The sequence below is a fragment of the Panthera tigris genome, chromosome B2 (assembly GCF_018350195.1).
Source record: "Panthera tigris isolate Pti1 chromosome B2, P.tigris_Pti1_mat1.1, whole genome shotgun sequence".
Lineage (NCBI taxonomy): Eukaryota > Metazoa > Chordata > Mammalia > Carnivora > Felidae > Panthera > Panthera tigris.
The window spans coordinates 37,282,751-37,299,337 of NC_056664.1; the positions used below are offsets into that span (position 1 = coordinate 37,282,751).

A 16,587-nucleotide genomic window follows, 5' to 3' on the forward strand; every position below is an offset into this window, starting at 1 on the left:
CATCTTTGTACACTTGTAATTTAAAAAAAAAACTGATTAAGTGTTAAATACATGAGTATTTATAACATGTGTATAAAATATAAAATGTTGCTTATTTTGCACCAGCATTTCTATATTTTGCTCCATCTTCCTTGTCTTTGACTTCTTGCTGAATATGAATTTTTTTCATTCTACTTTTACCCCTGTGCTAGTTTGGAATTTATGTACTATTTCTATTTTTTTACTGGTTACCCTAGAAATTTTAACATCCAATATTAATTAAGTGTAAAATTAGTATCTTGGGGCACCTGGGTGGTTTAATCAGTTAAGCATCCGACTTCGGTTCAGGTCATGATCTCAACGTTTATGGATTCAGCCTCGTGTCAGGCTCTGTGCTGACAGCTCAGAGCCCGGAACCTGCTTTGGTCAGATTCTGTGTCTCCCCTTCTCTCTACCCCTCCCCTGCTTGTACTGTGTTTCTCTCTCTCCCTCTCTCTCTCTCCCTCTCTCAAAAATAAATAAACATCAAAAAATTTTTTAATTAGTATCTTTACCCTCCTCTCAATAAAAATCTCTTAGGTAATTTTAACTATAGTTACTCACCTCCTGGCACCCCAGTATTTTAATTTTATCTTTTTTTTTATAAAACCAAATTAAAAATATAATTATTGTTTTATGCCATAATGATGTTTACATTTGCCATGCATTCACCCAATCTTTGCTACCACAAACCTTCCACCAGAATAATTATCTTTTCTGAAGTGTATCCTTTAGAATTTCCTTCAATGTCTTATTTTGCCCTCCTTTGTAAAAACAAACAAACAAAAAAGCACCTTATTGACTTACAATTTGCCTATCATAAATTGATTCATTTTCAGTGGTCAATTCAATTATTTTTATTAAGTTTACAAACATCTGTGACTATCACCCACCACCTAATTTTAGAATATTACCATCACCCCTGAAAAGAATCCTCATGTCCATTTGTAATCAGGTCTCACTACCACCCCCACTCAGCCCTAGGCAACCACTTATTTACTTTGTGTCTCTATAGATTTGCCTTTCTGGACATTTCCTGTAACTGGAATCATATACTATGTGGTCTTTGGTGGATGCATTCTTTCACTTAGCATAATGTTTCTGAAGCTCACCCGTGTTGTAGCATGGATCAGTACTTCATTGCTTTTATTGTCAAACAGTATTCCAATATATGAACATACCACATTTTGTTTATCTATTTAAAAGCTGATGAACATTTGGGTAATTTCCACTTTTTGCTGCCATGAACATTCCCGTACAAGTCTTTGTGTAGATATGTCTTTTCATTTCTCTTGAATAGATAATTGGAAATATAATTATTGGACAATATGTTTAACCTATTCTTAACATTTTTAGAAACTACTAAATTGTTTTCCAACGTGGCTGCACCATTTTACAATACCCTCCAACAATGTATGAGGGTTCAAGTTTCTCTGATTCTTGCCAACACTTGTTACTGTCTCTTTTTTTATTGTAATCATTCTTGTAAACCTGAAGTCCTGTCTCATTGTGGTTTTAATTTGCATTTTTTATGTAAATAATGAGCGTCTTTTCATGTGTTTATTGGCCTTAATATAGCTTTTTTTTGTGAAATGTCTGTTTAAATTTTTTGTGTTGTGTTCATTCTTTTTTTTTTTTTAGTGTTTATTTATTGTTGAAAGAGAGACAGAGCATGAGCAGGGGAGGGACAGAGAAAGAGGGAAAAGAATCTGAAGCAGACTCCAGGCTCTGAGCTGTCAGCACAGAGCCTGACACGGGGCTTGAATTCACAAACTGCAAGATCATGACCTGAGCTGAAGTCGGACGCTTCACCGACTAAGCCACCCAGGCACCCCTATTCTTGAAAGATAATTTTGCTTGGTATACAATTCTTGTTTAATAGTTATTTTATCCTAACATATGCAGCACACTCTGCCATTTTCTTCTGGCTTCCATTGCTGTTGTTGAGGATTGGCCATCAGTCTAATTGTCATTTCTTTCTAGATAATCTTTTTTCTCTCTCGTTGGTTTTAAGATATTCACTTTGTTTTGAGTGTTTTACAATTTCACTGTGATATGTCTACATATGATTTCTATTTATTTATTTGTTTATCCTACTTAGGAGGCATTGAATTTCCTGAACTTGAGGATTCAAGTCTTTCATCAATTCCCAGTCATTATTCTACCCCTTATTATCTTTTTTATTCTCTCTTCTATCTTTCTGAAGCTTGCCTGAGATGTATGTTAGAACGTATCACTCTATCCTATATGTCTCTTAACTTCTCTTTCACATTTCCTGTTTGTTTTCCCCTCTGTGGCATTCTGGATAATGTCTGCAGATCTATTTTCTGGTTTCCTAATTATTTATTTGGCTGAATCTAATCTGCTATTTGACTCATTGTTAACTGTTATGGTGGGCAGAATAATGACCCCCAAAGATATCCACATCCCAATCCCCAGAACCTGTATATATGTTACCTTATGTGGCACAAAGGATTTTACAGATTTTCTTAAGGGTAAGGACCTTGAGATGGGGATGTTATTGTAGAATATCAAAGGTCCAATTTAATCAAATGAACCTTAGAAGTGGGAGATGGAGGAGGAAGAGTGGGTCAGAGAGATGAAATAGAAGCAGGGGGAAAGATACAAAGCAAGAAAGGAACTTGACCTGCCTTTGTGATCTTTGAAGATATAGTAGGAAGGGGGCCATGAGCCAAAGGATGCAGATGGCCTCGAGAAGCTAGGAAGGGCCCTCACCTGACAGCTAGCAAAGAATTGGGGACCTCAGTAAGAAAGTGAATTCTTGCAACAACTCAAATGAATAAGGAAATGGATCTTCCCCAGCAGCCTACAGAAAGGAACTCAGCCATGCTGACAATTTGATTTTAGCCCAATGAGTACTATGTCAGGTTTATTAACTAAAGAACGGTAAGATAATAAATTTACGTTGTTTTAAGCTTCTTATTTTGTGGTAATCTGTTCTAGCAGCAATAAAAAACTAATACAGGTTTTCAATTTTAATATTTTAAAAAATTTCCAGAGGTTCTATGCTATTCATGTTTAGAGTTTCCTGTTTCATACTTACATTTTAAATCATCCTTTTTTTCTTCTTAAATTTTTATTAAAATTCAAGTTAGCTAACATACATGCAGTATCAATCATCCTTTTTTTTCCCCCTGATATAATAAAAACATCTTTGTAACATACATCTGAAAATGTATTATCTGTGATCTTTGCAGGTTTGTTTCTGCTTTCTGTTGTTTCTACTGGCTCTTGCTCAGAATAAAAATTCTTGTTTAGTTTCTTCATGGGTTCTGTAAGTTTTGATTGTGAACTCAAATCTGTTGGAAATTAACTGTTGGATTCTTTGAGACCTTGTTGTGGGCACATTATTCCAGGACAGGTGTGTGTTTGGTTTTACCAGCTGCCACATAGAACTTCCTAAAAATACCTTAAAATAAATTTTTGGTTTGAGGTTTTTAAAATCACATAGATGATATGAATGAATGTTGATTAATGCAATAAGCCTAGTGAATTAATAAGTAACAGGCTGGGGCACCTGGGGTGGTCCAGTCAGTTGAGTGTCCAACTCTTGATTTTGGCTCAGGTCATGATCCCAGGGTCGTAGGATTGAGCCCCATGTTGGGTCTGCATGGAGCCTGCTTGGGATTCTCTCTCCCTCTCCCTCTGCCCCTTCCTTACTCTTTCTCTCTTTTGATAGATAGATAGATAGATAGATGATAGATAGAATTCACAGGAAGAGGCAGTTCAAGATAGCAACATAGGAATATCCTGAACTAAGTTACCCCCACAGAGACACCAAATCTACAGCTACATATGAAGCAATTCCTTCTTAAAAAGACCTGAAAACTGAGTAGCTGCTCCACAATGAAGCATGAAAGAGCTACATTGAGATGAATAGGAGAGGCACAGATGTTGTCTCACCCAAAACCCTGCCCCTGGCACAGTGACACATCATTGAGAGGGATCTCATAAATACAGAGCTTCTCCTTGGGAAGCAAGGAGTTTGTGCCCCACATTAGGTACTCCAGCTGTTGGGACCTGTACCAGAGAGACAGACCCCAAACTTTCTGGCTTTTAAAACCAATGGGGCTTATGTCTAAAAGACCCAAAGGGCTGTAGGGAATCAAGAACAGGGCTCTTATGCAGACTCACTCACCCCTTGATTCAGAGCAAAAAACAGCAGTTTGAAAAGCACTTAGATCATATGTGAAGGAGATTCACCTGCTAATCTTAAGGCAGGGACCTGTTGGGACTATCACTAAGGACGGTGACACTGGTTGGCCTTACTAGTGCTATTAGGGATATTCGAACCCCAGCGCTTTTCTGTGGCCCTGCTAAAACTGGTAGGCCACCCCAGCCCCACTTTTTCCCATAGCCCTGCTAAAGCCAGCAGACATCCCACACAGAGGATATTCCTGCATGCTTAGCTCTAGTGGCCAGGATCGCTTGCATTTCTGGGCCCCACAGGACTGAAACAATTAGAAGGACAGTTCTTAATAAGCTTCCTCCCACAAGGCATGGCACACGCAGCAGACCAAAACACAACCTCAGTCTTCCTGTGGAAAAGGCCTTATTTACTTATTGGCTGTCAACATAAAACAGACTGCGATATTTATAGGCTGTTATATGTGAGACTCATGGTAACAAAACAAAAGTCTGTAGTAGATACACAAAAGATAATGGGAAAAGAATCTAAACATAACACTGCAGCAAGTCATCAAACCACAAGAGAAGAGAGCAGAAGAGGAAAAGGACAGGGAAGAACTACAAAACAATCAGAAAACAATTAACAAAATAGCAATAAGCACATACCTATCAATAATTACTTCAAATGTAAATGGGCTAAATTCTCCAATCAAAAGACATAGAAAGTTAGAGAGGGAGGGAGGCAAACCATAAGAGACTCTTAAAAACTGAGAATAAACTGAGGGTTGATGGGGGGTGGGAGGGAGGGGAGGATGGGTGATGGGTATTGAGGAGGGCACCTGTTGGGATGAGCACTGGGTGTTGTATGGAAACCAATCTGACAGTAAATTTCATATTATAAAAAAAAGACATAGAGTAGCTGAATGGATTAAAAAAAGACACATCTATGTGCTGCCTTCAAATGTAAGAACACACACAGACTGCAAGTGAAGGAACAGAAAGTGATGGTTTATGCAAGTGGAAACTGAAAGAAAACTTGGGTAGTTACATCAGACAAAATAGACTTTTAAACAAAGACTGTAATAAAAGACAAAGATGGTCATTACATAATGATAAAGGGGTCAATTCAACAAGAAGATATAACATTGGTAAATATTTGTGCACCCGACTTATAAGCACCTAAGCAAATACTAACAGACCAAAAGGGAGATATTGACAGCAATACAGCAATAGTACAATAGTACAATGCAATACAATAATAGTAGGCGACTTTAATATCCTACTGACTCTCACACTGATGCACACACACCATCTGTGTGTCCAGACCCACCCATTTCTTTTTTTTTTAATTTTTTAATATATTTATTTATTTTTGAGAGAGAGACAGAGAGAGAGCATGAGTGGGAGGAGGGGCAGAGAGAGAGGAGACACAGAATCGGAAGCAGGCTCCAGGCTCTGAGCTATCAGCACAGAGCGCGATGTGGGGCTTGAACTCATGAATTGTGAGATCATGACCTGAGCTGAAGTCAGACGCCTAACTGACGTAGTCACTCAGGCCCCCCCAGGCCCAGCCATTTCAAGACAAAAACTAGGTTTGTACCCTTCAGAGCATCTGGTTGACCTAGAAGAGATATAGAGAGAACAAAAACAAGGGAGAGACACAGACTATTCTCTTTTAAAGCATTCTATTCTGTTCCTCCACATCAGGTATTAAAGTGGTATTGACAAATACACCCCTCTTCCACTAGACAGAGAAAGGCACCAAGGTGGGGCAGGGGGAACCTGTTCACCACCATATTCTAGCACCTAGCTCAGTGCCTGGTACATAGTAAATCTTTATTTGGGTACATGGATTTTAATTTAATTTAATTTACTTTTTTAAAGTTTATTTATTTACTTGTGAGAGACAGAGAGGCAGAGAGAGAGAGAGAGAGAATCCCAAGCAGGCTCCACACTGTCAGCATGGAGCCTGATGTGGGGCTCGAACTCACAAACCATGAGGTCATGACCTGAACCTAAACCAAGAGTCAGATGCTTAACCGACTGAACCACCCAGGTGCCCCTGGACGCATGGATTTTAAAGATGAGTGGGATTTTTAGACTGGTGGAGCAGATGGATGCCAATAGATTACTTTGGAAATCCTAAACCCAGTGTAAAGTGAGAAAACAAAACAGAAAAAAAAAAACAATGAAATGTTAATAATTTGTAATTCACAGAGGAATTATGAGTGATTCTCTTTGACCTAACAAATTACCATATAATTATAGATTCTTATGACCAGTCTTTAAGTGGGAGAAAATAAAAGGAGGTGTGTTGGTTGTCCAGCATGAGGTCTGCAGGTTAGTGACAAGCAAAACTGGATAGTACTGCTTTGGGTTGCCAAGAACATTTGTGGAATCTCTTTCTCTGAAGATGGAGACCCTTTCATTTCTGTAATGTTCTCCATGTCTTGTTAGGAGGCAATAGTTAGCAGGCAGAATGAATCTCTATTTTTTTTCATTCCTGTGGGTTGATTATAAAGTTTCCTTCCCTCCACCCCCCTCCTTTTTCTCGCTGTGGCTTGAAGTGATCGTATCAGTTCATTTTAGCTTTAATAATTATCTCTGAAGGTACGTTTCCCTGCTACATTCTGAACAGTTCACTCTTTTATCAGGTATCAGAGTAACACTGCTTCTGCTGTTCTTGAAACAATTACCAACATTCAACCCAAAGAGAGTGGAGGGGGAGTCGGAGAGACCCGGGAGGCCATTGTTTATAGATTATCTGAAGATATGCTGAGCAAACTGCCTCCTGACTACATTCCTCATGAGGTAAGCCATGCCCTGGTGTGTACAGGGCTATCTTCGGGTTCCACAAAGTTGAGGGAGATCCTGGGACCTCCCTCTCTGCTCATTTCCACTTCCTTTGCAACTCCTTCTTTTACCCTTGTGACCTTCCCTTCCTTGCCCCTTCTCAGGCATCCTGCAAATTATGATCTGCACTTTTCTTTATTACCCTCTACTCCACTTTCTCTTTCAATCACCTTTTCTCTACCCTTCTCCATCCCTGTGTCTTTTGATACCAAGATATCTTACCCATCTAGGCTTTGTCCATTCTTTGAACTTACCCCTTGTTTTTGTCCCTTGTAGTCTCACAATCCTCCCAGTCAGGTAACAGGAAAGCAGACCATTTAAACGAATTCACTCCCGGTGTGAATGGCAATAATTTTCTACTTCTTGAACCTCACAGTTGTTTGCTTATTAATCTAAATAAGTTTTTCTCAATTTTTTTTTAAAATCTCAAGACCGCTTTACAAAATGAGGACCCAAACAGCTTTTGTTAATGTGAGTTATAACTACTGATATTTAATATATTAGGAATTTAAATGGAGACATTTCAAAAATATGTATTAGTTTATTGTTAAATAAGAGTAATAAACCCCATTACATGCTAACATAAATAACATTTTTATTAAAAAGTAAGTATGGGGGAGCCTGGGTGGTTCAGTCGGTTAAGCATCTGACTCCTGATTTCCGCTGAGGTCATGATCTCCTGGTTCGTGGGTTCAAGCCCCACATAGGGCTCTGTGCTGATAGTGTGGTGCCTGCTTGGGATTCTCTCTCTCCCTCTCTGTCTGCCCTTCCAATGCTCATGCTTTCTCTCTCTCTCTCTCAAAATAAATAAACATGAACAAAAATAATTATGTTTTCCAAGATAAAAATATTCATTGAGAACAATGGTATTGTTTTACATTTTTGCAAATCTCTCTAATGTCTCATTTAATAGAAGGCAGGTGGATTTTCATATCCACATGGTTGTGATACTACATGTCCTGTAGCCCTGGAAACCTTCACTGTATACTCCTGAGAGAAGAAGAGTCAAAAAGTCAAGTGATATCCTAGTATTACTATGAAAATAGTTTTAACTTTGTGGACCCCCAAAAGGATCTCAGGGCCTTCAGGGGTCCCAGGCCACACTTTGAGAACTGCTGATCTAAAAAAAAAAGTCTCTCTAACTATAGTGAGATTTCTGGGTGGTTGAAAGTTCTGTGAAAAGTCCTCCAACTTGGTCTTCTTCCTGCAAGAAGACAGGGTTGTGTCCTCTGGCCATCCAGGGCCTCCTCTCTGCTGTTCTCAGTGTCCTCTCCTCACTGCTGGTGGGCAGAGCCTCACCTGAGCCCCAGATGGGGCTGAGTCAAGTTTAGCTCTTCAACCAAGAAGTGAGAGGCTAATGCCCTAGTGCTAGTGTAACTGTGGTCTTGTGTCTACTCTGTCCTGCTTCCTCAAGTCTGGGAAAAATGAACTTGTCAGCTGGGAGCCCTTAGGATCCTTGATCTACAGGCTTCCCACTGCAGTGAGTACCCCCAAAACGAAAACAAAACAAAACAAAACAAAACATTTTCTTCACTCTTAAAACAGTTTTTGTTTCCATTATGTAGATAAGTACCAAGACGTTTGGCCAAGATACTGAAATCAGTTGCTTCACATAGAGATAGATATAGTAAGGGAAGGAAATTTTTTTTTAATGGATACAATATACTTTCAACGGTCCATTGTAAGTGATCTTCAGAAGGCAGATGGGGCCATAAAGCCTACCTTCAGAGATTTTAAAAATTGGCATGTGGAAGTGAAATAAAACTCACTCTAGATGCCTAGACCACAGGCTGGTATACCAGAGGAGGCTTCTAAGATCTTGGGATAATTTGAGGTGTCCAGGGTTGGTTGGGGCCATTCCTCCGAGTTCTCTGTGCTGGCAACATCCTAGCAGGAACTGAGTGTGAGGGATGTCATTAGGTGGGTTGCTAAATGGGAAGGAGTTTGTACTGAGGCATCTAAAACTGCTTCCTCTTTCAAGATCGCTTACCTTTTAGTGTCCTTTATTTTACTGAAGAGAGAGATTTGTTCTTGAAAATGTGGCTGTGAAGTGAATTTTGTAAATTATAATTATACTATTGACTTTCATAGTAAAAATGGAGCCACATTACTGAAGAAGAGACTACTTGGTCCCAGAAATATAATGAAAATCCTATGTAAGACTGCAGCAAATCTTCCATCTTGTTAATAAAAAGATAATTTGGAGCTGGAACAATAACCATACTCAAAATAAAATCAGTACTAAAATTATGTTTTCAAGAGTTAAGTTTTTCCTAAGCTTGACTCTATTGCAAAAGAAGTTTCTCCTTTAAAACGGTAAGTCGGGTAAGGCAATTTGTTTGAGGCTGTTAGCATACTAAAAAATACCTACCTGGCCTGTTGATTTGACGTTGTAGCCAATACCTGGGCTTAATTTCCCACATATGGGGGTTGCAAAAGTATTTCCATAGTTTCCTTTCTCCTTCAGTGTGAATTTCTACACAGTAGTCGTGATTTAAAGGGGGTGATATATATGCTCTTCAGCCACTGGAGGCTGAAGGGCCTGAGCTGAGAATGAGGCAGTGGAGCCTGCAAAAATGTAAGTTCTAGAACCAGGAATTTGAGAGAATACCTGAAGGTTGGTATGGTGAGTGGGTTAGGGACCTCCACTGGCATGTTTGACTGGGATTTAAATCATTCACTCTGCCTGCCCAGGTATTCCCACCCAGGCTGTTCCTTTTTATACCACTGCTTCCCTGAGTTTGTGCTTCCCCTTTTCATCCTTCCCACTAGAAGTGGCCCAACTGCAGGAAAGCAGAGGTGTCCATTGCTCAGTGGGACACTTTAGCACCATGCTAGCAAACCTAGCATGTAAAATGAGAAGGATGGAACAGATGAACTTGAAGGCCATCGTCTCTAACATTCCATGACTCAGGATGGGGCAGTGGGCATCTCCAGCAGAGAACCTACAGTTGAATGGCTTTCTGGTGATTCTGCAGACGGGTACATCAGTCTAAATTCTCTCCCACTCCATGTGCGTATCCTTACCCCTCATGTACTGGCATCTCTTTGATAGTGGCCAGCAGAAAGTTCAGCTCTCTGTATGAGCTCTTGCCAGGACTCACAGTCAATCTTTTCTTGGGCATAGGACACTAGATTGAAATGTGTATATATATTGGCTTATTTTCCAATAATTGTTATATTTTATTATTCCCACAACCAGATGCTTTTATATTGATCTCTTCAAAATGGTCAATAAATGATATACCCCCAAAATAACAAATGACAGGTGCTTAATGGCTCTCCCACGAAGTCAAATATTTTCATTGATTAGATTAGGAAAGGCTCTCTTTAGTCGCCCTGGCCAAGGCAACAGTGATCTTAGGACACTGCAGCCAATCGTTCATTGGTAACTGCTCTGTAAAGATTTTGTCCGTATTAACTTTCTGTGACATTTCTAATAACAACTCTGTAAGCATTATGAAAAAAATATTCCAAACTGTACTCTTATAAAGGTTAGATTGCAAAGGAATATTTAACTGACACTTAGTACTTAATCATTTAAAAGGGAGAAAAGGTACAATTCTATTTCAGCTTTTTAAAGTACATTTCCAATTATCAACTAAGTACAATCAATAGGAAATAAAAATCATTTTAGTTGAACAGTAGTTTTTGAGGCCCAGAAAATGGGGAATTTAATGGCAAGTTTGGTTCTGCAAAAGATATTTTAGAATCCATTTGGTAGAGATATATCCAGAGGAAGAAAAAGAACAGAGACAGGAGAGATCATTGGAAGAGAAATAACAGATGATAAAAGAAATTTAGAAATTCATTTCTTGTATGCTTTTTTTTTTTTTAAGGTGAAGGCTCGTTTGATCAAGATGGGACATCTTAATTCAATGAACATATTTCTGAGACAAGAAATTGACAGAATGCAAAAAGTCATCTCAATACTTCGCAGTAGCTTGAGTGATCTAAAATTGGCCATTGAGGGAACAATCATTATGAGTGAGGTGAGCTATTATCTCAATTGTCATTTCCCTCTTCTGCTGATTTCTCTTGTTCTTATATTTTAACTTTACCTTTTTCAGAATTTGAGAGACGCCCTGGACAACATGTATGATGCTCGCATACCTCAGATCTGGAAAAGAGTGTCCTGGGATTCATCCACACTGGGCTTCTGGTTCACTGAACTTCTCGAAAGAAACGCTCAGTTTTCTACTTGGATATTTGAGGGGAGGCCCAATGTATTTTGGATGACTGGTTTATTTAATCCACAAGGTATGTGCTCATAGGAGAGCGGGTAAAGTTGGAAGGTGAGGGTAGTTGCACTGTGGGATGAATATATATATGATATATAATAATACAGAGGTACAGCTTGCTAAGTTCTGGGCATAGGCTTTCAAAGGCTGGGGAACACAGATGATCCTTCTGTAATTGTTTTGCAAATTCAATCTGAAATTCATTCTACCATTGCTTCCACAATATGGAGGCAAACCTTCCATTTTTCTTCTCACCTACTTCAGCAAGCCTGTGGTCAGGACATGTGAAATAGTAAAGTTTTATTCAGATCTTAGTTTTAAATGTTTTATGAAAATGTCAAACATGAAGCACCAAAACATGCAAAAATTTTTCTAGGTTGCAGGAAATTAGACTGATTTCAAAACTGATCATGTGGCATTTAGTGAACTTCTAGACTCGGCCACCTCTCAGTGTTTTATCCCCTGAAAAAGTGCTTTGTGATTCTGCTGCATTTCTTCCTTCACTCTAGAAATTCTTACTAAGTATTTTTTACTAAGTTACTAACCAGATGTCTATTGACATAATAAATTGTGCATAATTTGGTAAGCTCATAAAACCCACTATGGTTAAAGTTAGTGTTTTGGATTTAGAAATGTGTGGAGTTCATTGAATTCATAAAGTTCAGAGACACAACAACTTTTTGCCTTACTACAATACGGATAATTTTACTTCAAGTAATTCTTATTTTTTAAAGTTTTATTTAAATTCCAGTTAGTTAACATATAGTGTAATATGAGTTTCAGGTGTACAGTATAGTGATTCCACACTTGCATATATCACCTGCTGCTCATCACAAGTGCCCTTCTTAATCCCCATCACCTATTTCATCCATCTCCCCCACCAACCTCCCCTCTAATAACCATCAGTTTATTCTCTATAGTTAAGAGTTTGTTTTTTGATTTGCCTCTCCCTTTTTCCTTTGCTCATTTGTTTTGTTTATTAAAATCCACATATGAGTGAGAGCATATAGTATTGGTCTTTCTTTGACTGACTTATTTCGCTTAACATGATACTCTCTGGCCTTATCCATGTTGTTGCAAATGGCAATATTTCATTCCTTTTGATGGCTGAGTAATGTTACATTGTGTATACATATACCATAACTTCTCTATCCATTCATCAGTTGATGGGCACGTGGGCTGCTTCCATAATTTGGCTATTGTAGATAATGTTGCTATAAACATTGGGGTGCAAGTGTGTCCCTTTTAATCAGCATTTTTTTATCCTTTGGGTAAATATCTAGTAGTGCCATTGCTGGATCATAGGGTAGTTCTATTTTTAACTTTTTGATGAACCTCCATACTGTTTTCCACAATGGTGGTACAAGTTTGCATTCCCAACAGTGCAAGACGGTTTCCCTTTCTCCACACCCTCACCAACACCTGTTATTTTTTGTGCTGTTGAGTTTAGCCTTTCTGACAGGTGTGAGGTGCTATCTCATTGTAGTCTTGATTTGCTTTTCTCTGACAGTGAGTAATGTTGAGCATCTTTTCAGGTGTCTGTTGGCCACCTATATTTCTTCTTTGGAAAAATGTCTATTCAGGCCCTCTGCCCAATTTTTAATTGGATTATTCATTTTAGGGGTGTTGAGTTGAAGTTCTCTATAGATTTTGGATACTAATCCTTTATCAGATATGTCATTTGCAAATATCTTCTCCCATTCTTTAGGTTTCCTGATAGTTTGCAGAAGCTTTTTTTTTTTTTTTTTTTTGCAGTCCCAATAGTTTATTTTTGCTTTTGTTCCCCTTACCTCAGGAGTCCTATCTAGAAGGAAGTTGCTATGGTTGATGTCAAAGAGGTTACTACCTGTGTTCTCTTCTAGGATTTTTATGGTTTCAGGTCTCACATTTAGGTCTTTAATCCATTTTTAATTTATTTTTGTGTATGGTGTAAGAAAGTGGCCCAGTTTCATTCTTTTGCATGTTGCTGTCCAGTTTTCCCAGCACCATTTGTCAAAAAGACCGTCTTTTTCCCACTGAATATTCTTTACTGCTTTGTCGAAGATTAATTGGCCATGTAATTATGGGTTCATTTCTAGGTTTTCTATTCTGTTGATATAGGTATCTATTCTTGTTCCAGTACCATACTGTGTTGATCACTACAGGTTTGTAATATAATTTAAAGTCTGGAATTATGATGCTTCAAGCTTTGCTTTTCTTTTTCAAAATTGGCTTTGGCTATTTGGGGTCTTGTGGTTCCATACAAATTTTAGGACTGCTTGTTCTAGCTCTGTGAAAAATTCTGTTGGTACTTTGAAAGGGATTGAATTAAATATGTAGATTGCTTTCGATAGTATAGACATTTTAACAATATTTGTTCTTCCAATCCATGATCATGATCATGGAATGTCTTTCCATTTTTTTTTCTGTCATCTTAAATTTCATTCATCAATGTTTTATAGTATTCACAGTACAGGTCTTTTTCTTGTTTGGTTAGGCTTATTCCTACGTATCTTATGGTTTTTGGTGTAATTATAAACGGGATTGATTCCTTATCTTTCTACTGCTTCGTTATTGGTGTATAGAAATGCAACATATTTCTGTATGTTGGTTTTGCATCCTGCAACTTTACTGAATTCATGTATACGTTCTAGCAGGTTTTTTTTGGTGGAGTCTTTAGGGTTTTCTATGTAGAGTATCATGTCATCTGCATATAGTGAAAGTTTGACTTCTTCCTTGCTGATTTGGATGCCTTTTGTTTCTTTTTGTTGTCTGATTGCTGTGGCTAGGACTTCTAGTACTATGTTGAATAAATGTGGTGAGGGTGGACATCCCTGTCTTGTTCCTGACTATAGAGGAAAAGCTTTCAGTTTTTCTCCATTAAAGATGATATTAGCTATGGGTTTTTTTTTTATATATGGCCTTTATTATGTTGAGGTATGTTCCCTCTAAACCTACTTTGTGGAGGGTTTTTTAAAATGAATGGATGTTGTACTTTGTCAAATGCCTTTTCTGTATCTATTGAAGTGATAATATGGTTCTTATCCTTTCTTTTATTATGTGGTGTATCACACTGATTGATTTGTGAATATTGAACCACTCCTGCAGCCCAGGAATAAATACCACTTGATCGTGGTGAATAATTCTTTTAATGTACTGTGGAATTTGATTTGCTAGTATCTTGTTGAGAATTTTTGCATTCGTGTTAATCAGGGATATTGGCCTGTAATTCTCCTTTTTAGTGGGGTCTTTGTCTGTTTTTGGAATCAAGGTAATCTGGCTTCATAGAATGAGTTTGGAAGTTTTCCTCCCATTTATATTTTTTGGATCAGTTTGCGAAGAATAGGTATAACTCTTCTTTAAAGGTCTGATATAATTCCCCTGGGAAGCCATCTGGCCCTGGACTTTTGTTTGTTGGGAGATTTTTGATTACTGATTCAATTTCTTTGCTAGTTATGGGTCTGTTCAAATGTTCTATTTCTTCTGTTTTACTTTTGGTAGTTTGTATGTGTCCAGGAATTTTCCCATTTCTTCCAGATTGCCCAGTTTGTTGGCGTACAATTTTTGATAATATTCTCTTATGATTGTATTTCTGTGGTGTTGGTTGTGATCTGTCCACTTTCATCCATGATTTTATTTATTTTGGTCTTTTTTTTTTTTTAATAAGTCTGGTTACAGGGTTATCAATTTTACTAATTCTTTCAAAGAATCAGCTCTTAGTTTTATTGATCTGTTCTGCTGTGTTTTTGTTGTTGTTGTTGTTGTTGCTTGTTTCTATGTCATTCATTTCTGTTCTAATATTTATTATTTCCCTTCTGGCTTTAGGCTTTATTTGCTATTTCTTTTCTAGCTCATTTGGGTGTAAGTTTAGGTTGTGTATTTGAGACTTTTCTTGCATCAGGTAGGCCTGATGGCTATATACTTCCCTCTTACGACTGTCTTTGCTGCATCTCAAGGTTTGGGACTGTCATGTTTCCATTTTCATTTGTTTCCATATACTTTTAAATTTCTTCTTTAATTTCCTGGTTAACTCATCCATTATTTAGTAGGATGTTCTTTAATATCTATGTATTTGTGGTCTTTGCACATTTTTTTCTTATGATTAACTTCAAGTTTCATAGCATTGTTGTTCTGAAAATACACATGGTGTGATCTCAATCTTTTTGTACTTGTTGAGAGCTGATTTGTGACCCAGTATGTGATCTGTTTTAGAGAATGTTTCATGTTAACTCAAAAAGAATGTGTATTCGGCTGTATTAGGATGAAATGCTCTGAATATATCTATTAAGTCCATCTGATCCAGTGTGTCATTCAAAGCCATTGTTTCCTTGTTGATTTTCTGCTTAGATGATCTGTCCATTGTTGTTAAGTGGGGGTGTTAAAATCCCTTACTATTATTGTACTATTATCAATGAGTTTCTTTATATTTGTTTTTAAATGACATATATATTTGGGTGTTTACAATTTGGGGGCATAAATATTTACAATTGTTAGGTCTTCTTGGTGGAGAGACCCTCCCCCCATTCATTATTTAGTTGCATGTTTTTTAACCTTCATGTATTTGTGGTGTTTGCAGGTTTTTTTTCTTGAGGTTGACTTCTAGTTTCATAGCTACCTCAAGTAATTCTTGGCCCAAATAAAGTAATGTTGGATTCCTTACAGTTCAGCATCTTATAGGTCCACTTGTAATACAATTTAATTTACACATACAAATTTAAGAGGTATTATTGCTACTCACAATATGGTTGAATCTCATAATCTCAAGTGAAGGAAGTCAGAACACATTGCAATTTGTTATACTGTGTACATTGTGATGTATGTATACTGTATAATTCCATTTACACAAAGAATCAAAACAGGCAAAACAGATCCATGGTATTAAAAGTCAGGCTAGTGGTTGCCCTTGAGGGAGAGGGCAGTGATTGCAAAAGGGCGCAAGGGGGCTTCTGGGGGCCTAGGAATGTTCCATTTCTTGATCTGGATGTTGGTTACATGGCTGTATTCTCTTGGTGAAAATTCGTCATGCTGTACACTTACGCAGTTTTCTTTGTATAAATAATACTTCAACAAATAGTATACCTTTAATTGTCCCCTGTGTACATACATTAATTCACTTCATGCATTTTTAAGTATCTTAACATTTTCTAAATTTAAAACATTAACCATGGCTGTTTTTATGAGCTTACAAAACTATACATAGTATATTACTGTGTCAATAGGCTTTATATTTGTAAAGGACAGCTCCCAGATTTCACTTATCTATTTTTCTCCCAGATTTCCATTGAATTTGGGGAGGAAACATTTTTATTATGGTTCTCGGATTTCATGTGTCTACTTATGAGTGTCT

General features: G+C 37.7%; 1 protein-coding gene across 6 annotated transcripts in view; it reads left to right on the top strand.

Annotated features, from left to right (window-relative positions):
- Positions 1-16,587, top strand: part of DNAH8 (dynein axonemal heavy chain 8) — a 325,383-nt gene that overhangs the window by 293,031 nt on the left and 15,765 nt on the right. For 2 of the 6 annotated variants that reach the window (XM_042986262.1, XM_042986263.1), the window contains 3 exons: positions 6,822-6,978; positions 10,860-11,012; positions 11,091-11,280. In XM_042986262.1, coding sequence (XP_042842196.1) covers positions 6,822-6,978; positions 10,860-11,012; positions 11,091-11,280 — 500 coding nt within the window. The other 4 variants (XM_042986265.1, XM_042986266.1, XM_042986267.1 and 1 more) reach the window with 4 other exon arrangements.